We start from the raw sequence: 25,411 nt of genomic DNA, 5'->3' as shown, positions 1-25,411 counted from the left end.
TTATAATTTGGTTCAAATTTCAAATACTGTAATAACAAACATAACTTTGTGTGTATTAGCTGGTAGCCTTTCTGTTTGTTTTCACAGTGGATTCAGTATTATGTTGAACTTCTTATTTTGTGACATTGACACAATCAAGATTTCAACATAAATTGAAGCACCCACCATGGACATCTATGACAATGAGTGCCCCCAAGGTGATTCTGGCCATCTTGGTCAGTTTGCCTCGGACCAAAGTGACCACCTCGTCTATCTGGCGGTTACTTTTGGCCAGGTACTCCGCCATCCCTCCAGGTGTTACAATGGACTAGAGTGAAAAATTAGAAAACGACTTTGTCAATTTTTCTGTTACAGTTATCAAATTCTATCAATAATATGATGTGTATCTACTCTCTCCCTAACATCATTCTTGGTATACCATTAATTCAATCGCATTGTTTCCCTTGAGTGTGGAAAATAAAAATCTTTGTTATGAGGGATCAAACAGAATAATTTCTTGAATATCCCTTCAAAAACTTGAATATTTTTCTTTTAAAAAGTTGACTGAAAACAATTCTCCCAGCCCCATACCTGTTCCACCTCTGAGGTCCAGTGGACTGTTCCAGCTGCCAGTACTATCTGGCCAGGCCAGTGGAGGACCCATTCACTCCTGGGGTTCTCATCATAGGCTGCCACAGCCTTGGCACAACTGTCCTTTAGACTGAGTTTCATAGTGTCTTCAACCTGGTAGTGTTTAGTGGAATTTCTTTACTTAACATTGTTGGTTTAATTAGTTTAAAAATCAGACATAAAAACATGTAGAAACTAACCTAAAGACCGGCTTTTTAAAAAATTGTCAATTTTGTTTATCACTTGAAGACTATCAGATACATTATAAAAATATATTTAAAAAACAGTAAATCAAAAAACAAATCTTTCCAACCAGAGAAGAAAATTTAATAAGCCCCACAACCCCATTGATTCCAAAATGTGACCAGGTTTCATAAAAATTTTTAAGCAACAATATATACAATGTGTTTTTCCACATAATCTAAAACCTAGTAATAATAACCTGAATGAGCCATTTCTCCACCAATCCCCTCGTTTCAGCAGGTACGATGTGACGCGGGAAATCTACTGCCTCTTTTTCAGCCGACTCCATCCCTACGATGACCTTCTCAGGGGTAAAGGTCAACTGCGCAATTCCCTCAAAGCACTTCTTGAGATGAGGCTGTACACGAAGAGGATCTTTGGTTTCTGATAAGATTTCTAGCAGCTCATCATTGGACAAGAAGAAAAACCTGAAAGAACAAGTGACATGTATAATTGTTAATTAGTCTTTCTTCAAAATTTTATTCTGAAATTGCTATATGGGAAATTGCTATATCTGAATATGTGAAAAATTAAATGGTAAAGGCTATGGGACTTTCTTCATCCCAAGTTAGTTACTGAGTAAAACTAATAAAAAAAACTTTCAACATCTTAATATCATATAAATATTGACACAGTTATTTATGATATATTTAATAAAGCTTACCTTGGGAAAAACAAGCGTTTCTTCTCCAGATAGTCATTGAGTCCTTTGTTGATGTCTTCAAGCATAGACTGCAGAATTTAAAGTGACAATATTAAACGTACTACTCCAAAAATTTGTAACAGAAAAAAAATTAATGTTGAGGTATCTTCCACAGGAAGTCTCTACACTGTGGTGAAATAGCTTTCAATAGATGGAGGCTTTCTATAAAGTTTTGACCATAGTCAAATTTGCAGATACGAATACCTTTAGAGCATAAGAACCTTATCACATTCGGTATCACAGAAGTTGGTAAATAAAACCACCTACCTCTGAATACTGTAGTTTCTCCAACATCTGGTCTTGTGATGTGACAACCAGTGCCTTTGTATCTTTTACAGCATTGGACATTATTGTGTGCCTTAAGTGAAAAACAGACATTCATCCAGTTAAAACGTTGAACAAAATTCTCCTTCAGTTAAGCTTTGTTGCATTTAGTTTTAATAAAAAATAGATACTTAACTTTTCACAGAATTCTGTATCAAATATTGAAATAAATAGTGAATTTAAAATATACTTTATCAGTGTAAATGTATTAGCTGTGACAATGTAATTGTGTCTGCGACAATAAAATTGTCCTAGTTGTGGCAACATAATTGTGTTAGTTGTGACAATGTGCCTGGATGTGCTGCACATTGTGTTGTCTGCACTCACCAGTGTTCATCCACCTCCTCAAACATCTTCCCCTCCCTGGGGATCTGGTTCCTGATGTCAGCCGAGCCAAAGATGGGTTCCAGATACAGCCATGCTGCCTGAACCTTCAGCCAGGAATCCAATATGGCCTTCATACGACGCTGAAATATGGGGAACAAGGTAAATAATATACTAGCATTATACATACATGAGATGATTCAATATATATGTCAATAAAACATTGCAACCAAGATATCAATTTTGTATTAAACTAAAATAAATCTTTTCTGACATGGATCATCAGTGTTTATTTTTATTAAAATTCCATACATGTATGTAAATATTTAGATAAAATAAAATAATCAAAATGACCACAAAACTTTGTACTCACCAGTTTAGCATCCCATTCATTCACCTCAGCTTCAAATGGGCCAATAAAAGGAGAGCCTTTCATTGTGGTTGTCTTGACAATGTGATCATCAAGTTGGACCTCAACATCATCAATGGCTGACAGAATGCTGATGTCAGCGTCTTTGTATGGAACAAAGACAAAGTTGACTATCTCCCAGTCACTTTTCATCTTTGAGAGAGCCTGCAGGTACATTGTGGATGAATTTTAAAAATCAAAATTCCATACAAAATTACTTAAATCAGAAAATTAGTAATAATGTTATGTTTGACATAATTTAAAAAATAACTTAAAGTTTGACATGATTTTAAAAAAAACAACTATATAATTATCATTCAAAAAATTGTTCAAATCACTTGCAACACTAATTGCAATAAACACCTCAATCTGAGATTTTTGTCTAGTATTAAATAATCTCCAAAATCTGTGGTTCTTTTTCATTCTGTATGTTTTGTACCTTTTCTAAAGCAAACTCCTTGCTGGCTTGAGAGCTGACTTCTGTGAGTTCATCCAGGAATTTTTCCAGTCCCAGGCCCAGCATTTCCTGGAGGGGGGTCTCCTCAGTGGGCGTGATTTGAAAACCAACCTAGAGCATAAAAATACAGCATTTTATTTATCCATTTTTATTTATTTTTTGTGTCAAAGTTAAGCACATTTTATGTATAATTAAGAAGAGGAAGAGGAAGATGGATAAAATGTGAACAAAATCATTTATAACTAGATAAATTACTTAAAGAAAACATACATAAAAAGAAGGATAATTTACTAGTAATTTGTCCACCACTTTGTCTAATTTTAGGGTTAATGTCACAGTTAACAGAAAATACAGCTCTCTATTATAACTAAAATCCATTCAGCAGCCTACCTTATGGTTCATCATGTTCCAGTGTCTCTGTTTTATCCCAGGGTTACAGAGGGCTGTGATAAGTGGCATGTTAATCTTGAACTTCTCTAGCTTGCCTTTGATACTGGTGGCTGCCCTAAATGGCCCTGCCATACTAGGGTGGGAAAAGATCTTGGTCAGTCTGTATGCTGTTCTCCACAAGTTTTGAACCTGAAATAAGGGGAAAATAAGGTATTAAATCATTGTTTTACATTTGTGAATTAGTAATTTACATTACAGCTTAGGATACTGATTAAATATCTGACTGAGTCTTTGAGACAAATAAAATGATCTGTGTCAGTATGCAATGATACAACTTTTCTATGAAAAAAAAATAAATATATATATAAAAACTTATTTTTGAAATTCTTTCCAATAAATATACTGTTCCTGATTTTACTATCTGAGAGAAACTGCAACAAAGATATATTTAAGTCTGACTTTGAATCCATTTATTGAATACCAATTTATCTTCTCCAGTTTCTCCCCTCACCTCTTCTTCCACCACCTCAGCATTCACTTCCAGTAGTGGACCATTCATCCATTTGTCGTTCTGAGCATAGAACTTGACAGCCGCCTTCCACAATTTCTCATACGGCTCCATGGCACTCTGGATATCCTGGATCTCCACATATGGAGACTGTTGTCCAATACCCAGCAGAGCCTCTTCTTTGTTGATGAGAACTTTCTGTAAAATGGAACAAAAACGTCTGGTTACTATTTTGAAAGTAAATGTTATAGAAATTTTATTTGACAAAGTGCATAATTCAAATACTCTTTTTTAATAATGACTTAAAAAATATTTCTAATGATGTAAAAAGAAACTCAATAAAACTGAAGTCAATTTATCTATAAATTATTAAGTTATATCACACTGAAGAAACTGATAACTATATATCCAGCGCAAGTTTTAAGTCAATGAGAGGAATGTTTCAGTTCTGCAATTTTATTGCAAGAAAAAATATAAAATGTGCAGTAAAAAAATAAAAGATGTACCTCTTTGTTGAATTCTTCCAGATTTTTCTGCATGTCCTCCAACTGTAAGACATAGTGCTCTGCCTCAGACATTCTGTCCTTCTGTGAGAAGTCCTTCACCTTCTTGGCCATGGCATCAAGCTTGGTCTTAAATTTCTTCTTCCACCTCGTCAGGTTCTGGGTAGCAATTTCATGTTCTTTCTGCAGTTTGGTTTCACTAGAGGGACAATTGGGGTTTTATTTGATAATTATCATTATTGTGTATTGCATCATCACTAAACAACTACACAAATAAAATGTCATCATTCCTTTATTAGGTGCTATTATATATGAATTAATTAAATATATTGCAATATTTATTATTATTGTAGACTAATAAAATGACACAAAAAGGTCATCAATGCCAAAAGGTTAAATGTGCATAACATTCTTATTTAATCAAATTTTGCTATTTAGAAATGAAATTTTAGTATACATTTTTTAAAAATGATAAGACAATAAGTGACCAATACATGACCATGCAATAAGTGACCACAGAGTGACCAGTAAGTGACCACTGAGTGACCAGCTGACCTGTTCTTGACCACTGGTAGAATCCTAGTCTTCCAGGAGAAAGTGTTATCATTGAGAACCAAGTCTTGTTTGGGGAGGTACGAATAGTCCATTAAAAACAACAGGTTCTCTGCTGCCACCTCCAGTTTGTCCTACAAGAACAAGAGAGTATGTATAATGGATATGATATTCTTAAACTTCAAATCAAGAAAATATCTAAGAGGTACATGACGATGCATGTTGATGCCTATGGTGTTTTATAAAATTGTATTTATATTAAATTACATTTGACCTCAATCACTTGTAAAACTTAAACATGGTATAACATTTAGGTTCTTTTTGACACATAAAAATAAAGATAATGTTAGGACTAAAATTTTATAGAAAATTTCTCGCAATTTAGTTATTATCATCATTGTCATTAGGGTTTAACCACTGTGACTTGTGACTGGAAGGTCTTAGGTGATATAATGAAAATAAAAACCCTTATATTTCATCAATTTCTTAATTCTTCTAATAAAATTCCCTTAATACTAACATTTAGCTCCAGTAACTGGCCCACTCTCAGCCTCTCCACATAGTCTATCAAAGACACCAGCTCCTCCGTGGTCTCTGCCTGCGTCGTAATCCTCCGCATGATGGTCTCGTACTGCGTGACAATACTACGGTTAAACTTACGACTGATGTTCATGACATTGGTGATCATGATGTCTGCCAGGTTGCGGGCGCGCTGTATCAGCCACTGAAGTAAAGAGGAGGAATGATTTTTTGAAAATAAAGTAGAATTTACAAACTCAAATGTGACTGGAAAATTTGTTCATATTTTGCATAATTCTGAGTAAGGGAAAGTTCATATTAATTTCTGCTAATACCGAATACAAAAAATCTGCTCCATAAGATTTGTGAAAGTTGTATGATATTTCAATAATTTATAATGTGACAAAAGCGAGAGAGAGAGAGAGAGAGAGAGAGAGAGAGAGAGAGAGAGAGAGAGAGAGAGAGAGAACATACCTGGTTAATCCCTGAGCAGTCCAGCAGGAACAGGTGCATGGGAACATAGACAGGAAAGGAGCCAACCTCCCATGCCATCTTTTTCAACTTCTCTATCTCCCTGACATACTCCCGCAGAGCTCGCTCCTTGCTGATGAACTTCTCCACCTGTCTGTCCGCCTCCTTGGACAGCAGATACTTGTACGGCTCGTATACCACCTTGTAGCTGTGGGAAACATGCAAAATGGTAATTAAATTCATTCAGGCTGAGAATGCAACGTCAATCAGTTTCAAAATGTAAGTTGCAGTACACATTTCTAATTCATTTTATAAATTTGTAAAGTAGTCAGGAGCGTTTGTACATAATACAATACAACTGATAAATCTTATAAATATTTGATTTGATTTGTTAAACCGTATGACGTATTTAACAGAATTGATACGAAGGTCAAAATGAAATTTGATAGAAATATTGTTTGTTCCTTACTGTAACCATTTACTGATAGTAAACTGTACATATCCCTTTTATAATATTAAGCATAGAATTTGCAGAATTTGATGTTGAAAGTGCCACGTGAAGTGTATCCATATACAATTATCCCATAAGATGATGCCATCTTGTGTGCTAATTGGGAAAATACTTAGGATATGGTAGGTAAGGAAATAGATGCATATCTTTAAATACAAATATAATAAAATTAGTACTTTGCCATTTAAACTTTGCCCAATGAGAAAAAAAAATGCTGTATGCTTTTCTTATGAAAAGTTGAGAAGTCCCTTAACCAAGAAAAAAAATTAATTAGTGGTTATAAACACTTAAAGTGTAATTGTCTTCCTTTTATCTGACAAAGGGTGCTCTATAGAAAAAGTAGAAGTTAAAGAAAGTGGAATTATTGTAAGATAATGAAGTGACATCTAAAAAATTGACTCTAGATTTAGAAAAATAGTTAAAGACTGAAATAATAATTTACCAAAAAGGCCCAACAAAATATCTATGAAGTTGATATTTATGTGGCCCTGTTTTTTAATGATAGAATAAATGTAGAAACAGCTGTCCAAGAGTATTTGAGATGAAATCTGAAAATTTTACATCTATAGGCCGTAGGGTTAAGAGTATTCATGTAACATCTACCCATAACACATGCAGATATATTGAACCCTTCACCAAAAATCTATCTCCATTGAAAATGAGATATTTTAATAAAAAAAATATTATAATAAAAAGAAAGCAGGTATGGCTGATATAATAAGTTATTGATAAGGTTAGGAAGTTTCACTGGAAAAAATGGTTAGTATAACTACTAGTGCAGTGAACTAATATAGCCTTATACATACCTGAACCTGTGGCGTAAATAAAGAATAAATAAAAAGTGGCAAAATGTTAAGACGGTGCAAGTGAATAAACACACAGTGTGCCGGGATTGTAACGGAGAGCTCACGATGTTTGGGACATTTTTCTCAAACTGATAATTTAAATTCTTTTACTTAATATATGTCTAAAAACGACTGTTCAAGGCTATCCAAAATATCAAAAGTGAAATTTACTTTTAAAACTTTCAAGCTTTTAGTGACAAAAGGGACTCTATAGTTGTCAAAGTTTCATCAACTGACTGAAAACAGTCATGATTCTGACAGTCAATTTTCTTTTCCATTTAGAAAAGAATTTTAAAGGTCTCAAAGGACACCATAGTGAGCTCTTGTATGTAAAACAAGGTAAGACTTTTTAAATTCATTGACAAGATATAAAAAGCCTTTGCAGTGAGGCAAATTGAGGCAAGATTTTAAACCGAATAAACTCAGTAAATATATTCAATGCAAAGCCTTGCACATGCAGAGCAAAACCACTTATTTCATTATTTGTGCAAAATAACCAAAATTAAATTAACTTAATCTATTTAGTGCCACAAAATACAAATGTGCATGCTGATTAAAAAGCCTGTTAATTCTTTATAATTACAACTAAAAACTTTTAATTTGTGCACCTCATATTCATAATTAAAATAAAGTGGTTCATCTTAATTAGCATAATGTTTCATTCAATAAACTTAAATGTTTTATTGTTTCTAATAAGTCACAGCCAACTTTTTCTTTCCCCAAACTAGTGACAGATTTTGAGAAACAAATATGCTAATATGAACCACATCATATGATATGACATATAATTACCAGGCCCGTAGCCAGCAATTCCAAAGGGGGGTTCTTTTTCTGAAAAAGTGGGCCTTTTACCATATAATCCCCATGTACCTAGGTCAAATTTTACCCAGAGTGGACCTTTTCCAGCAAAAAGGGGGGTTCTTTCGAACCCCCCGAACCCCCCCCTGGCTACGGGCCTGATTACACATTATGATATGTACAATACTGATGTACATATATGTACACTGTATTACTTGCAGATCAAGGATATTAAAAAATGAGCATTTAATCTTTCCCTTCCCCCAAATCAATTATTTTGGAAAGACAATACACTGGACATTTTATAATGAAGAGCCTGCATGGGGTTTAATCCCCAATTTTGATTTGGAAAAGTTGAGTGCCTAGGCTTCTATATTACTCTTCTGGACCTGCATTTAATATAAAGTTCTGTACATATTAAATATGGTTACTATTAAGAGCACGTCCATGAGAAAGCCAGACAGATCGGTCAGAAGGTGGCAAGGTGGGGGTCAGCAGATTTTAATAATTTTTGGTGTGGTAAACCATCAACATAAAAGATATTGTGAGCCACTGGCTTTCCTATTTTGGATCATTAGTTTTAGAGATATGGGGGCAGATCTTTTATTGGCAATTTTGCCAAAATATAGCATTTTTTAGCTCTTGAAAAGTTATAATTTTTAATATTCTTTTAAAAAATCATGTACATCATAAGGAATTATTTAGGTAAGCCACATGATAGGTTAAGGAAAGACCTTTAATATCCAGTACAGATTTTTTGAAAAGGCACTGTCATGACCACACAAGGTTGATTCTAATAAGGCATGTTTTCTGTCTGCTTGACCCCCTCCCCTTCTTTAAATGCACACAACTTCTTTTTTGCAGGTTGTATCCATATAATTTTGGTATGTGCTGATAGAAAAGGGTTGAAAAATAAATTTTGTAAAATAAAATCTGTGTTAAACCTTGTAAAACAATAACTATAACAATTTTAAAAAGGGCCTAAAAACGAATATTTTTATACTACTTAAATGCTAAACTGTTTCTTCAGCTAAATTAATAAGTCAAAACCATGTATAGGTTTGTGAAAAGCTCTTAAAATAATTATGTTTGCCTTGTAGACGAACTTATGAAGCTTAAATACATTTTTTAAATTTGTTTATGCTGTAGAAACTAAATGTAAAATAACGATGCTAACTCTGTGACCTATTTTCAACATGGCGGGTACTAGGATTATCACCGGAGCAACTGTGGAGCAAAGCACATCGCCTTCACAGTGTTAAAACATAATACTTTCTTAAATTTATGAAGAACATGCACTAGAGATGCTTGGGTACATCTCAGAAGGATTGGTGTGCACCAGAATATAACAAGAAATGACCATAGCAGCTGGTCGTCCTTAGAATTTGCATTTTTGGTTGAACCACTTTAGACTGTTGTCAGGCTTGGGTTCCTCAATATATCCATCTCATCGATTTAGCTCTGGATGTTTGTTGTAAGGTAAATGATCAGTGGTGGCAAACATATACTAGAATCAGATACACTAAAAACTCAAACCAGTTTAAATAATAAGTTTGAATATTATTCAGTAATATAAAGAATATTAAGCAAATTTAAAAGACGTACTGGTATATTTCAATTCACAGAGTTTTACTTGATTTATGTTTCATGGTAAACATGTATGCTGAAAAGAATTAACTGTGTATCTAACTTATGAAGTATATTTTTGCATTAAATTCTAGGGCTTTGTTACATGTGTTATCATAACACAAACAGTAAAGGACTATACTGAGCTTGAAGACAGCTTCATTAGAAATTTCTTACCCAGAATCAAAGGTATGTAACACAAATTCAGTTTCAAGTTTTGGCATTTTAGGGGATGTTACTTGAGCCATTTTTTTATATTTTAGTTTTATATTCACTATGCAGATTTATGTGTGTTTACAATGAAGTTGAAGTTAACTGCCTAGCTTTATGTGACTTTGTAACACAGTGTGCTTCAATTTTCAAGGCTTACATATTACACAGGACACTTGTAACTAAAGGTACTTTAGTAAAATCAGGAAAACTTTGCGGTCCATTATGTTGTTCATGTTGCTTTGCAAGGGGCGTGCCAGACAATTACAGCTGATTACAACGACTGAGCCTGAGTGTGATACTCCGCTGAGATAGATTGATCCTGCTACGATAGTTTCTATTCTGAACACAGTAAGCTTCTGTTGTTGTAAAGCATACATGTATATTGATGTAATGTTTATTTTTCAGATTTTACATCCTAGGCCTGTATGTGAACCTTGACCTAGACAATCTTACAGACAATAATAGAAAAGTCACCTGAAATTGCACAGGCAAATTCATCAGATTCAGATGTGAGCACCAACTTCGTAATGCCTAGAACACTTCCACGGAGAAGAAAAAAGGTTTACATTTTTTTCATTTGTTTCTTTTTCTATCATGAAATTCTGGTAGCTACAATCATGCATATCTGATTTCCTTTTTTTTTTACTTATGCAATATGTTTGATCAGAATATTATTTAGTAATTGTTCTTATACAGCAATTAACATGATTTTAAAATATGTTTAATACATTTTCTTTTGACAGCCTGTCCTGCCATCTTTAGGTAGACGCAGTAGTGGATATCCTGGCAAACCTCTATTGGACTTAGAGCCACCTTAGGTCAATCCCCCATAACAAATGTGCATCTTAGGCTTGGCAATCTCAATCAGTTTTGTAGGAAAGGAGGATTGGCGCCATTGAATTGACAAATATTGACAATTGACAGTTCAGTCACACTAAACTATAGTGGCATGTTGCTTCAAGTTACCACACTTATTCTAAGATTGCTGAATTATCATTACTGTAGGAGACCCTGGATCTCTCAACCCGAAGAAGAAACTTCGGGATCAATCAGTTATAAGATTAAAATCTGTGGAACACTACCCATCACTGTTGTGTTCAGTATATGGAAAAGATGACCGTGATATTGGAACCTTGGAGATTCATAACTTGATTTCACTCCTGTAAAAAGTAACTGCTTTGTTCTTTTACTGTCCAATTGATAATATGAAAATAAAGTACTCCTCCAGTCATTGTATGTTGCTGACTCTGTTTTAATTTTCTTTATAGAAAAAGAATATAGATATCAAGATATCACATGTATTTACAAAGCCTATGAATCATTTGAAAGGAAAAAGAATGGTTGAAAAATGCAATATAAATCATTTCAAGTGGATTAATTAGTGTTGCACTTGAGAAAACTGATAAAATGAGACAGTCATTCCCTTTTACCTTTACAAAAATCATTTGTAATTTTTTTCTCTATTGCTCCCTGAAAATAAGGTATATACATAATGCTGATGACATTGGATATGCACAGTAATAACTTATTAAATGGGGGGGGGGGGTTGAATAACTTGTCACTAGTAATTAAAATTTATTCAGAAGTTGTATGGCTCTGTTTGAAAAGAATATTATTTGAGCAATCCTGTATTACAGATCTCAAAATAAAAAACCTGCAAAAATGGGCCTCTAGATTATTTTGAGGAATTAGGGTAACTGTAATATGGGACATATTTGATGGCAGCCATTATGTATTTATAAAAATTGGATAGATTTGCCCTTATCAAAGCATAGTTTGAATTCCTGGCTGTGAGTCTTTGATTAAATTTGATTATTGGAAGGTATTATCTCAAAATGTACTGATATCTTGATTCCGGCCGTTTGGTTTTCTGCTAAAATTGCTAAAGTTTGAGGCACTTTTTCAATATCTTCTGTTGTGTTTAACACACTTTTTGAAATTTGTATGATAAAACCAATATATGCTTAAGATCCCTATAAAATTTTATGGCTGTCAAGCCTGCAAAAAGAGAGATATGAATGCTTGAACATTGCTTGGTAGAAAAGTGAGTTTGGGGGGTGGGGTCATAAAAATGGGCGTGGCTTGTTAGTTTGTGGGTTAAACTGAAATTTAGTAACATATTCTCAATGGCCAATGGCTGGTTTAAATAGGTAAATTTTCAATTTATTTTAAAAAGTCGTCAGTTTTGACATATTTGCTTATGAAGTGGCTTTATTGACCGAAGCTGAAAATCAAGCCAAAAATGGCCAAAACATATAATATCATATTATAATTATATCCAATGATTTCTTTTGGGATTGTTGCCTTCAATCTTAATATCTCCTATATATGCAACAATATTATGAATTTGGTTGAAATCTGTTGACCCCCACCTTGCCACCCACTGACTGGTCCTATCATGGACACACACTTAATATCATATCTGCTAGCTGTGCAATCTATGTGATATGCATGTCCTATTTCTCCCCTGTACATATACACTCACCTCTGAGGTCCATGGAAGTTAGCATCCACCACTTTCCTGATCCTGACCTTGGCTTCTTCGACAATCTCTTCATCCTGCTTCACTGTACTTAGATAGTGTGTCTCTAGATCTTCCACAGGCTGGAACAACCTGGAAGATTGATATCAGTATATGCCATACAAATATTACTGGAAAACTTGATTCAAGCACCTCCAATCTTAATTCATGACACACGCAATTACAAAGTTTCAATCATACAGGCAGTCCCCGAGATGTCACCCCAGGCAGTCCTATAGATGTCACCACTTAAAGACAGTCCTAATCAATACCTGTGTTCTATTCTAGGAATGGCCACAACACTTGCTACCATGGTATTGATAATCTCATCAAATGTGGTCTTGACCTGGCTGACCAGTGGTCTGAACTTGGTGGTATTCTGTGCCATGTGCTCTTCCTGGAATGACAGGTCAGAGTTCAAGGTCAAGGTTAAAGGTCAAGGCCAATGTTCAATTAGTTTTATGGATGGCAGTCACACTGTTCAGTGGACATTTTTCATTTCTGTTGTGAGAACAACTGAGCTTTACAGTATATGCATGCAAACAGTTCATTTCATCAGATAATTACTATAATAAAACATATCCCTTACTAATTTATTTTTCTTTTTCTTTGGTGACTTGCACTACCGGTACAGTGTGGGTATAAGAGGTTACCCTTATTTTACAATACTATAAAATTTATGCGAAAGATGGATTTAAAGAATAACACAAACCAAAAATATTGTTATAGGATGAAACTTCTGTGGAAGTCCAAAGCCTGCCATGATGTTATATTCTCCCTCATACGCATTTCCATCTGCATACTGCTCCAAGAGGTCAACAAGGTCAAACATGGACTTCTTGACCACTGACCTCAAGAGGTTGGACATCAGGGAGGCAGCGCTGTTGAAGAAATGGTCCATTTTGTCCATTCTCAGCTCCTGTGGTATGGAAAATATATCAAATTGTACCAGTAGGTATTCTTTGTGTACTACACTGTAGAAAGCATGCATTTTGTCCATAACACCTAAAGACATACATGGCTTTCTACTAGTACTGTAAATACACTATATATCTACAGTAGTAATTATGTATCTTCTGAATCAGTTATTTTTTCTAAAATAATCTTAAATAATATGGCAATTAACTAAAATGACTAATACAGGGTACACACAATATCAAATGATTTAATCAAATAATTTAATCAAGTAATCACCTTATTCTTGAACATACCTAAAACAAAATAAAAACAAGCCAAAAGAAAAAACGGGTTTCCACTTATCGTGTTATCGGTAAAAGTGCACGGCGACGACGGTGACGGCGATGGTGACGACAGACGCAGGTGATGGCTATATGTACAGATACATCTGTGTCTGTACATAAACACAATAAAACTAGCATAAAAATACCAGTAAAATATTAAAACTCACAGCACTGTCTGGCATCCAGGCCTCCACATCATCTCTAAGGTCATCCACAATGGCACAGCACTCATTGATCCACTGGTTCTTTAGCAGGCTAGAACCAGCCTTACATGTGCTCTCCACGTTGGACTTCAGTTTCTCCATGGTGATAGGCATACGCTTCTTCAGTCCTGGCAGGTCTATCAGGCGGAAGTCTGCATAGCTGCAAGAAAAACAGTTGTAATAATTTTACCAACCTGTAGTTATGATAATCTAAAGATGTGGAGATTTCATAATTAAGCTTGAGAAAAATTATCCTTTTCAAACGGGAAGAAGTAACAAAACTAGTCGAGCTGGGATGAGTTTAACAAGAGTAAAGCTTAGATTCTTATATTTCCTGATTCCAGCCAAATTCTGTTCATAACAAGGCAAACCAAACTTCATTCTAACTAATTACTTTTTCTCAAAATGGTAGAGTATTTGGCTCATGACAGGATGTGTCACGTAGAGGTCCCTAGTCATGAACTTCCTCGCCTTCCTTACGGCCCTCTTCCATGGAAAGCCCCATCTGCCAGCAGAGTGGGATGGCTGGAAGAGAAAAAAAATATCTCCAGAGCTTGCCATATGAAGTCTTTCAGTTACATGTAAGTACTATATTATTCATCTATCTACATGTATCTATGCATCTATCAATCTATGAAATATCTATTTATTTTCTTTGCAAAATTCATCAATGATTTTGTAATCTTTTAAATTAACAATTCATACCTTTGGTGGAGGGAAAACTCCTAGTCTCTCTTGCTCTTTTATATCTAATAATATATAGTCCAGAACACATTTTTGTACTGCTGTCCTGTAATCCTCTTCCATTTCCTAGACAAACAAATGAATTTCAGTTAGAGTACGTTTCTGGCTGTAACTTTCATACAAAAATTTTTTTTTTCAACCATGAAATTAAAATGAGGGAAACTAAAAATGTGTCATAAAAAAACTCTAGTTAGGCTTGAAATAAAACATCAAATTTACTCATATCTAACCTGCTGAAACTGTTTCCTGGCCTCTGTGAGATCGCGGAGAGGTTTGGGCACCAGTTTATAGATGCCGTCCAGCCAGACCTTCTGGTGTGGCGCCACCTGGTGAGGCTCCACAGCCCTCTCTATTAAGTGATAATACCTGGAAGTATTATAAACAATTCATTAGCATACAGGAAATTTCAGTATCAATTGGGATAAATTTCTCATTAATTGTCTTTCTCAGTAACAAGAAGGCTTTTAAATAATACTTTAATTTTATGTACCTCCAGAAAATTAATTTGTAAGGAAAAAGTCCCAAATGAAGAAATGGTCTATCAAATGAAATGACTATAGACAGCACTATCTCTGCACATGCTTGATCCTTCCAAAAGCTGCTCATAAACTTGAAAATTTTCTCTAAGAATCGTAAAAACAGCCTTTCTATTGTACCTAGATTTCTCTTTTTCAATCGGCGATGCAGGTCTGGGCAGACCAATGGTGGGATAGTAATACGGTGGGAATACAACTTCAAGACAGGCCTTGCTAAGCTTGTCATGTAGAGGGATGCCATCTTCACCAAAGATGGTGACAATTTCATCATTCTCGTATGGGTCTTCTTCCTCAATGACCTCATTACCTGTGGAAACAATAGTATTTACTTAAGTTTAAGAAGTTTTTAGACACCCAGTCAACACAATGTATGCTCAAATTTTATAAAAAAAAATTTGCTTAGACTTATTTGTCAACAGATGATTGCTAAGAATATGAACATACACTCACAGCTATAGTTATATGGGGTAACTTAGTTGTAGCTATAAGATATCGCAAGATTATACCACAAAACAGGGGCGTAACCAGACCTTTAAAAATTATACGCACAGATTTTTAAAATTCACAGCAAAATGTAGAATAACGCAAGAGATGAAGGACAGCGTAATTACAGCATATGTACCACACATCGCAGCTTAATTTCCATTAATAATAAAATCATCATTAGTCAGAAATATTCTCGCAATTAAAAAAGTTTCAATATTCTTATTACCCAGAACGGTATATTTATTTAAAAGGAGGCTAGCTTCGCATACGTGGAACCCCCTTCGAATAATCCTGGATCCACCTCTGAGTTGAACTAACATACGGTTTCATTCACCTTACATGTGGATGCATGGCTCCCAAAAACAACCTACGACACGACAGAGCTCTGATACATCTAAGTTTAATTATTTGTTTGTAAAAATTGCCCATGTCACCCTGTTTGTTTGGAGGGGTAAGCTGGGTCAAGTCCGTGTCAAAATTCTTTGAAGCTTTGCAGGAAAAATTTTTCCTTTGTTTCTCTAGCTCCTTCTGAAACCTGGTGTCCAGATTTTATCTAGTGCCCCCAGGGTTGCGGGAGCTGCTCTTTGAAAATAACACTCAGGCAGATTTTTACCTGAGATAAATATCGCCATAGAAAGAGGGTACAGAAGAGTTGAGGGCCACTGAACCCTCCAATTAAGAGGTAAAGGCAGTTTCAGTTAGATGGACGATTAAGATAGGACTTGTTAAGGTTACAGGCATTGTTTACCTCAGTTTGCAAGACGGAGGGGGGGGGGGGGGGGTCAGAACAAATGTTCCTATACAATTGATACAGAGGATTTGTACATACAGGTGACTTTAATAAGCAGAGGATTTTCTTTTATATTCCGTGAAAAATACACTAAATTTATATAAATTAATATCATGGTTGGCCAAAAAATTGTACGCACAGTGCATCCGTGCGTATGCCTAGTTACGCCCATGCAAAATATATTTTTTATGAATTGTCAAATGCTTTAATTTCTCATCCGCATTAAAAAAATACCTTCTGCAATAGTGTCTCCCTCTGGTGGTGAAAGCCCTGAAGGGGGTCTTCCACTGTCAACACTTTCTCGGTCCTCTCCCAGAATGATAGACCGTGCACTGGTGGTCCTTGACCTTTTGGGTGACCTTGGGGGTGAGGGGCTCCTCCTGGGACTGAAGGTACTGGCCCTGGACTCCAGACGGGAACCTTGAAATACAACAATTACCTTGACAGACACTCCAATCTTTTTTTGTATGACATGACTTCTATATACGCATATAAACTCTTTTAAATATTTGAAACTCTTTTTTTGGGAGTGGGAGAGTAGGTATTATTATTGTTATTATTATTATTATTATTATTATTTTCTGGAGACTTTGAAGTGAGTATCAATGACTAACTTCCATGCAAGGGAAGATCGGACAACTCAACATACATGAACATTTTTACAAATGTGTAAATAATCTGTCTGTGTTGTTATATGTCCGAGGCAAATAATTTTTTTTTAAATTGGACTCACCTATCACACTGAATATGCAGCACATGCCCCCCCCCCAAAAAAAAAAAAGAAAAAAAGAAAAAAAAAAAAAAAAGAAGAAGAAGAAAAAAAAAAGAAATGAAAGGAAACTTAACAAGATCTGCTCGATACATGTACATGTACCTATAAATTTGTATATGTCACATCCCCACACATTCATACAGCAAACCCAAACATATTGACCAAAACCACCTGTCTGCAGTTCTCAATTAAAAACCAAAGACTCTAACACTTCTTGAAGAAAGCCGTCTCTATGGGACAAAGCAGACAGACAGATCCATAGCCCAATGAATATCACAAAAAATTAGAAGTCAATGTATCGGAAAATCCAATTAACTCTGTACAAGATACACAGGTTATGTTTGCCTCCCTGCCCCACAGGTGTTTGTACATGCTTGTGTATATTCCACTTGATAAAATACACACAATAAGGTCTTATGTTGACAATAATATAAGGACAGGGTCTTTATTAGGTATCCATGTATTTTTAATGTGATGCAACAATTTGATTCTCTCAAGTTATGTATTATGTCGAGAGTAGTGTTACGCTGGGATATAGAACAGGTGGTAAATCGACCAGACAAAAAAGAAAGTTGTGCTGTATGCTTGATTTATGACAAAAGTTTAATCTGTTGGCTAGAGATGGATTTGAATTGAAAAATTGATTTATTTAAAATGTGACAAAGGCCACAAAAAACAGAGAAGCTTAACATGTTTAATTAATTCTATGTAATGTCTAAGGATAAATTATTTGTTGAAAAAGGCTAAGCTGACAAAACCCAGCATATGTGATTGAGAAAGTCAATGACTACATGCATAGATAGTCAAATTCAATAAATTTCCACTGGAAAAGAATCTGAAAATGTTATTAAGCCAGGTAAAATATACTGCGTTTGTGTATCTGTCCTATTTCATTCTTAAGTCCCACATTAGTATTGTGCACACTTTCCTGTCAAACTGTCAATGGTAAAGCATTGCCAAATATCATGAGCCGGCTGATATTTCACTTATTTAAACAGGTGTTTTGGCTGTTAAGGTTACCTGTCTCTTAACAAAGACCTCAGATGACAGGAAAGCTGGTCTGTAAACAGTGGGGAAAGGTCCCTGTCAAGCTGTTGCTAGGAAATCTGATATCAAATATCAACAGCCTGCTCCTCCGAATTTTAAACAGAACATACAAAAGGGGGCTTCCTGTTTTAGTAACATTTATAAAAATGATTCTAAAAAGTTTTTAAAAAATTTTTTTATTGGGTGGAAGACTATTAACATATTGTTTTTAGAAAATCATCAAGAGTGCTATTTAAAAATTGCAAAGTTGCAATGTCTTTCAGAAATAAGCTATTTATTAAATCTAAAATAATACTTATTCAAAAAAAAAAAAAGTTTGGGCACAAAACAAACCAACAGAGGGCCTGAACGTGAATGAAAATCAGCATCTATTTATAGTGTGATGGAATATTGTAACTTATACAACTGCAAAGAAATTCAATAATCAAAAACGGGTAGTTAGACTACAGGTAAATATTATCTTATCGTCTCCTTTCAGATACTTAATGGATTTCTCTCTATTGTTATTTCAAAGAAAACAAGTTGTCAAGTTTTATGAATAAGTAATGAAGTTTCTTTTGGAGTACCAAATGTTAAAGCTCAATCTGTAATGGAAACCACTTGCTGATGATGCTGCTGTATGCTTATTTTCAAAATGAACTGCTTGGGGCTGCATGCTTTTTTCCTATTTTTAGTGAACATTGACAAGTTCAATTTTGCCAGACTACAATAACAACCCTGTAAGTTAATGAAGGACCCTAATATATCTAGTTCAGTTGAAACATTGATTCCATAACAACTAAATGTCTTGCAGTTAAGCATTTTAGATAAGTCTAACTTTGATTATTTGTAATTAACTTTGTAATTTACTTAAAAACTAGCTACTGCACAATGTTACAGCATAGGGACATTCTACATGAAGTTATGCAGGAAAACTGAATTTAACAACTACATATAATATGGTAGTTACATGGTCTTGCTACCTCCTTACACTTCCACTTAGCTAAATCATAAATCATGTCAAACCTCTTTATTAAAGGAAAGGGGAAGCAAGTGCACTTGTGACAGCCCTCAGAGAGAAATGAACCATGTAATAAAGGAGGCTTATTATAATGTTACCACACACCAAGTAATAGGACAACCGGCATGCAATTGAATATTACTAGGGAGGGTAGGTGGGGGGGGGGGGGGGGGTAGTTTTTTCATGAAAACATACTGAAGTCAAAACGATACAAAACAATAATATCTTGTAAGGGGATATTCAATATTTCAATACCTTAATTTTATTCACAATTAAAAGTTTGCACATAGAATGGCTTTAATTGATTGAGAGACCAGATGAAATTGAAACCTTAAAAGAACATGAGAAAGACCAAACAGTGCTAAGTTGCTTATCAAAGTTTTAAAAAATTAAGAAGTTTGCAGCAAATTTGCAACAAATCATCTCAAGGAACTTGCAAGAGTTTGCAATAGCTTGCGCAAAAATGTGCTGTGCAAATCTGCAAGAGCAGATCTGAAATTTGCAAAATGTTTGCAATATAATTTTCAGGTTCTTGCATTTTTGCATGATAAAACTTCTTCTGGCAAATTTGTCACAAGTTTAAAAGAGAGTCGCCACAGGCATAGAACTATGCAATATTTCATACAAGTGCTCTTGAAAACCAAAACCATATTTTTTCATGAAATGGGGCCTTGTCTGCATCAGTGAACGCAATGCCAACAAAGAGGAGCTGTTCAGAAATTATGTCACATTACCCTGCTACTTAAGAAAGAAAACTTATTAAAACTCCCATAAATTTTCTAGAAACACGTAAAGTGTTCGTGGAACGAGAAATACAGCTGTTGCTTTCAAAAACACTGCAATCCCAATGTTTGAATATCAGCAAATAAACTGATAGCACTGATGGGGTCAGGAATTATCTCAATGATAAATTACTTGTAATGAAATGCCAAAGAAGACATTCTCATACCAAGTGGGAGTAACTGACATTTTTTTAATCAGAACTATACAGTCATGCCATTTTTAACAATTTAGTTGTCAATGAAAGCAGCCTTGTATAATTGTAAACCAGTGACCTGGCGATGCAGTTTTAGTTATTTTCAAAAGGCACAGAAAGGGTTTTAATACAAACATGTAGATTGATTTCTAGATTTCTTGATTTCAATCCTTTGTTATATAGGGGTAAAAAATTCATCAGGCAACATTATTTTATATTTTTTTAAAAAACATTTTACTGTGTAAAAATAATCCTTTTATGTTTTAAATTTTTATCTTATTTTCAAAAATTGTACTTGACAAATGCTGCTCTTCATTATTTTCTGAATAACCAGTTTAGAGATGCTAGTCAGTGTACAAAACGGAATACCAGTACTAAGTCATGTGTTTGTCTTTAATTAAATCTGGCGACTCAGTTCACAGCGGGAGGTAAGAAAAAACTCCTTGCAGTAAATCTTGATCTTACAGCCTTACACTAAGTCAACAGTAAACATAGGATTTGTTATATCTTCTGTAAAGCTCATGAGTTGATGTAACATAAAATACCACTTGTAATCTAGAGCATTTATCACCTATCTACATAATGATAATGACATCTACTTTTTTAATCTTCCTGAGCTCAAACTGGTATGTAGCTTACTTTACAAAAGGATACTATAAAGGCAATGCAGCCAGGCTGTAAAAATGGACATCACTTTTTCTATATTTTAAGTTTTGAAAAAACAAACACAGAGCAGTTTTAAATGTGAGTCCCTGTCCTGCTGAAATATTGACTTAATTAAGGTACCACAATCAATCACTTGCTTGAAGTCTGCCAAAAATAGAAACACAGATAAAAAACTCTAAAATTACCTCTACATGTCATTATTTAAACTCCCACATCACAATGCTAACAAATTAACTTAAACCCTTGTAATCATTATATCAGCCGTTGCAGGCAGAAAACATGCAGAAAGGGTTCACACTTTATCGGAACTTTTTGCAGAAAAGTCAACAAGGCCCGTAATTATCAAATCAGGCCGTTATCGGAAATGTCAAAACAGTCCAATCAGAAAGTAGTGTGTAATAATCAATAGTCAGGATTTGTTGACTGTTTGGCAGGAGTTGAGATCACAGATCAATGAGGGTGAAATGGGGTTGCTGTGTTCAGAAAATAATGAGATACCAATAACAGCCCTTAGCAAAATGAAAAGTTTGCAGCAATATTGTTTAAAGTTTGAAGCAACGAGTTAGCAGGGGTTCGCAAGAAAAATTTTCTTGCTGCTAATTTGCAGCCATATTGCAGCAAATTTGCTGCAAATTTGCTGTGAATTTGCAAAAGGCCTGATATTTTGCTAAGGGAGGGTGCTTTTGGCCAAGGCAGGGGATACAGGGGAGGATCCAGAGATATTTTCTGAAAGTCTTCCAAATTACCTTTGTTGATCCATCCTACTTTGTCTTCTGACAGAAAAACTTAGATAACCATCAATGTAAACTTGAAAATCTGGCTGTCTTTTGGGAAACCCAGAAGAGGGCCTAAATCCGCCCCTGCTGGGGATATACAGAAATAGGTTTTTAACGTAGATAAAATGACCAATTCTCCCCAACTTGTTCAATTGAAATGAATTAATGGGGTACTTTTGTAAAGTAGGGTGATCTTGGGATAATGTAGAAATAGGTTTTTAATGTATCCTGAACAGTTCTCCTCCTGTTTTTCAGTGGAGGAATTTAAGAAAGTACTTTTAACATTTCCCTCCTGACTAAAGTGTGTAAGCATGCATATAATAACGAGTTAACAGGGCATTTTTGTCAAGGGGGTGGGAATGAAAATACATGGAAATTGGCATTAAATGTACCATAACCATTTTCCTTCTCTTTACAAAAAAAAGTTTTTCAATTGAGCAATTTTAGTAAAAACATGTACCGGGGTACATGTACTTTAATATTTAATTCCCTCCTGCCTTTAGATGATGGGGTGGGTAAGCATATAAAGAGATTATAGGATACTTTTGTGGAGGGTGGATGATCTGAAGACTACAATTTAAATGATGACATCTGTATTTTTGTTATATTTCAAAAGTTCTTTATCTTTGCTTCTATTGATAGTGAACTTCAACAACCAAATGGTTATTTTGTTACATGTACCACTATGTTAGGAAATTGGCCTCTGATGCACTTTAAACCATTTTCTCCTCACAAAAAAGTTTTTCACGACTGAGCATTTCAAAAAATTACCTATAATATTCTCACCTGACTAAAAATCATAGAGTAAGAATGAATAAGTAACGGGCTGAAGTAATGATGCATACACAATTCAGTCTGACAGTCAGAGAACAATTTCTTTCCTATTCTTGATGATTCTTTAAACCGTAACAATGTGGTTTGACAACTCATTTCTCACAAAATCAACCTACCATTTTAAAATATCACGAAAGATTATAATACCACATGTGAAAAGTTTTTTATGATAAGGTTATAACTTTTACACAAGAACATGCAACCATGCAGGTACATGTATATATTTAATGGTGTGAAAATATATCCAGGCAAAATTCTACTGGCAAAATGGCCAAGAGCAATGAAATAATTCTAAATAGGAACTAATTTTGATGTCACACTAAATTATTGGGCAATTTTTTTTAAAAAGATTTTATTTATAAACATGCATGCATACTGTACTATTCACTGAGTGAATTTTTTTTTTAGTTATTCATTGCTTTTTTCAGATTGTTTTAAAACTTACAATCTCAAATTTAGTAGTAACCAGTTTTTACATTACATCACGTACCAACAAAAAATGTAACAATGTTCATGTAATCAATGTTTACAGCTAGGTCGTCAGGGCAACGCCCCTTTTTTATTTACAAGCTGACACAATTACTGGTAGTACTCAATAAAGTACAGTTAGGACTTTGCACTGCTTAAATCATCAATGAAAGGCAATTCAGCACAATGTCATATCAAAATCACCAACCAAGGGCAGGAAACCAGGACATTAAATCTGAAGGCAAATTGCCCTGATGTACTTTAAATGGTTCCAATTAAATTCAATAAAGCAATGAAAACGTACTCTCGTTATCAAACGTTACACAATTTAACTGCTAGTAGGAGTTTATAAAGGGTAATGAAGAGTGTCTTTAATATTGATAATGGGTAATGATTTAGTCATCTAGCATTTTTAAATCAATTGTCCCCTTTCAAATCAGAGTCTAATTTATATTTTTAATTGCCATACACCACAATAAATAAAATGTTACCATCCCAACCAATCTACGTTGACAAATTTGTCATTTTTATACTTATTTTAAAGTGCCACATCTAACTGCCTATATTCCCTTTATTCTGTAATAAGAAAACAACTGCTGCATATATTACAGCCTGAAAGCAGGACTACAGTGGCTCAAATCCAAGAACATAACCATCATTCCACAATGGCACCAAAAAACCACTAACTGGCACAATAAAGTCAAAGGTGGGTCATCAAATGTGGCACATGCTAGTTTCAGCTATGACATATTAAACTTGTCTGAGCTGAGAAAGATATCACAGACCCAGACTTTTTACAGAAATGTTTCTGGTGAATGATATAAAAACACCCAAGCACAAGTTGAGAAGTCAACCATAAACACGAGTTTAGACATGTTATGTTTGGAAATCGGAAACCAAAATTACTGGTTGGGAAAGGAAAGCAAATTTTACTGCAAAATATAAACTAGTAATTCAAAGTCATTTGATCTTCTAAAATGTATACTATCCTATGTGCAATTATATAACCATTCTTTAAGCTAGTATAAATGTACATTATTTCGAAACAAAATACCAAATTGATTTCCAAGACCTTTGAGTAAAATTTCTAAACTTCCAAATTAAACAGCGATAATGACTGTGTTGCTATCATCATACTTTTCATAGCACCCTTGCATTCATAACTCGCTAAGATCTTCTTCCAAGCAGATCTTTACTTCCAACACACTGACACAGCCCAACACCGCAATGCCATTGATCATTTTCAGTAACGTAAAAATGTCACTAATTGTAAAAATGTCACCAGTCGTCCTGTTTCTTCCAATAAGGTAAAAATGTCACCAATTGTAAAAAATGTCACCAGTCGTCCTGTTTCTGGATCATTGTAAAATGATTACATCCACCAGACCATGTCATACTAGAAGTGGAGAATGAGAGACACCAAAGAGAACACATTGAGGAAGGAAACTCAACACCCAGGTGACCAGAAAATATGGAGAATAATGGGACATAAACAGATGAGTACCATCCTTGGTGACAAATAATGTGATTAACGACAGGGTAGAGTGCCAATTTTTCCAATCACAATAGGGATATTCAGGATGCTGTGGGGAAAACCACAATATGAACCTGTAAGAAGTCTGTACTTGTACGTGCATTTGCTGCTCGTACTGGCTTAATTTGTGGGCTTGTAAACACTCCCAGCATGGGTGCTTTACATGACAGATTTAATTTTACAATTTTTAGAAAACTGCTGTGGTAAGAAAACAAAGGTGCATTCTTCTCACTTGAGGTGATAAGTCTGGGTTACTGCCTGAAGAAAAATTACATATTAAATTTTCCAGTTTTTTTCCCCATTACTTTTTCTAAATTCAGGAAAAAGCTGAATGTGCTTCGTGCATTACTCAGTTTCTTCTACCTGGCCAGGGCATATGCTACACATTGTCTCCAACACGTATCTTTTATCTTTTCAATACTTTTTTCCATTTCGTAACTGCACGCAGAGTACTTCACTTACACAATTCCCCTTTTCTGTGACACAGCCATTAGCCTAACTGCCCTTGTCAATATCCACAGGTATTCAATTAGACACACATTAGACAGGCCTCAAACCACAGTAATGTTCTGGGTAATATTTGATCAACAAGGCTGATACAAGGGGAACCTGTTATTGCGGTTCTACCTGGCAAATAGCCTCTGGATATTACCGGAACATACATTGTAGTTTCCTTAACTTGGTTGGGGTATGGAGTTATGTGGTATTTAAGTCACTGTGGTAGCACACAGGTATGGGTGCAGAGATTGGTATTAATGATAAATTACTTGTTGATCTGTTTTGATTTTTTTTTTCAATTTGTCTAAAGCTAT

General features: G+C 34.7%; 1 protein-coding gene and 1 long non-coding RNA gene across 8 annotated transcripts in view; one reads left to right on the top strand and one right to left on the bottom strand.

Moving 5' to 3' along the window:
• Window positions 1-25,411, bottom strand: part of LOC106174593 (dynein axonemal heavy chain 3) — an 82,953-nt gene that overhangs the window by 37,308 nt on the left and 20,234 nt on the right. For all 6 annotated transcript variants that reach the window (XM_087015044.1, XM_087015047.1, XM_087015046.1 and 3 more), the window contains exons 6-28: window positions 16,761-16,946; window positions 15,371-15,557; window positions 14,945-15,080; window positions 14,676-14,780; window positions 14,365-14,495; window positions 13,935-14,130; window positions 13,239-13,445; window positions 12,799-12,923; window positions 12,491-12,619; window positions 6,016-6,220; window positions 5,543-5,746; window positions 5,026-5,156; window positions 4,474-4,669; window positions 3,971-4,165; window positions 3,460-3,648; window positions 3,052-3,180; window positions 2,577-2,777; window positions 2,207-2,346; window positions 1,823-1,913; window positions 1,517-1,584; window positions 1,052-1,280; window positions 571-723; window positions 166-307 (exon numbers count right to left, since the gene is read on the bottom strand). In XM_087015044.1, the coding sequence (XP_086871170.1) occupies window positions 166-307; window positions 571-723; window positions 1,052-1,280; window positions 1,517-1,584; window positions 1,823-1,913; window positions 2,207-2,346; window positions 2,577-2,777; window positions 3,052-3,180; window positions 3,460-3,648; window positions 3,971-4,165; window positions 4,474-4,669; window positions 5,026-5,156; window positions 5,543-5,746; window positions 6,016-6,220; window positions 12,491-12,619; window positions 12,799-12,923; window positions 13,239-13,445; window positions 13,935-14,130; window positions 14,365-14,495; window positions 14,676-14,780; window positions 14,945-15,080; window positions 15,371-15,557; window positions 16,761-16,946 (3,675 nt within the window). The remainder of the gene's footprint in view (window positions 1-165; window positions 308-570; window positions 724-1,051; window positions 1,281-1,516; window positions 1,585-1,822; window positions 1,914-2,206; window positions 2,347-2,576; window positions 2,778-3,051; window positions 3,181-3,459; window positions 3,649-3,970; window positions 4,166-4,473; window positions 4,670-5,025; window positions 5,157-5,542; window positions 5,747-6,015; window positions 6,221-12,490; window positions 12,620-12,798; window positions 12,924-13,238; window positions 13,446-13,934; window positions 14,131-14,364; window positions 14,496-14,675; window positions 14,781-14,944; window positions 15,081-15,370; window positions 15,558-16,760; window positions 16,947-25,411) is intronic.
• LOC147761101 (uncharacterized) lies at window positions 9,250-11,241 on the top strand. Of its 2 annotated transcripts, none has more exons than XR_015334983.1 (4): window positions 9,250-9,645; window positions 9,888-9,981; window positions 10,411-10,565; window positions 10,768-11,241. It is a non-coding gene; the product is annotated as an uncharacterized LOC147761101 (long non-coding RNA). The 2 variants fall into 2 exon arrangements; XR_015334982.1 differs by having other exon boundaries at window positions 10,749-11,241.

This window comes from Lingula anatina, chromosome 6, assembly GCF_051362555.1.
Source record: "Lingula anatina isolate TDL-2025a chromosome 6, LinAna3.0, whole genome shotgun sequence".
NCBI classification, from domain to species: Eukaryota; Metazoa; Brachiopoda; class Lingulata; order Lingulida; family Lingulidae; genus Lingula; species Lingula anatina.
The sequence above is the reverse complement of the archived record's forward strand: the minus strand, read 5'-3'. Positions and strand labels throughout refer to the sequence as shown.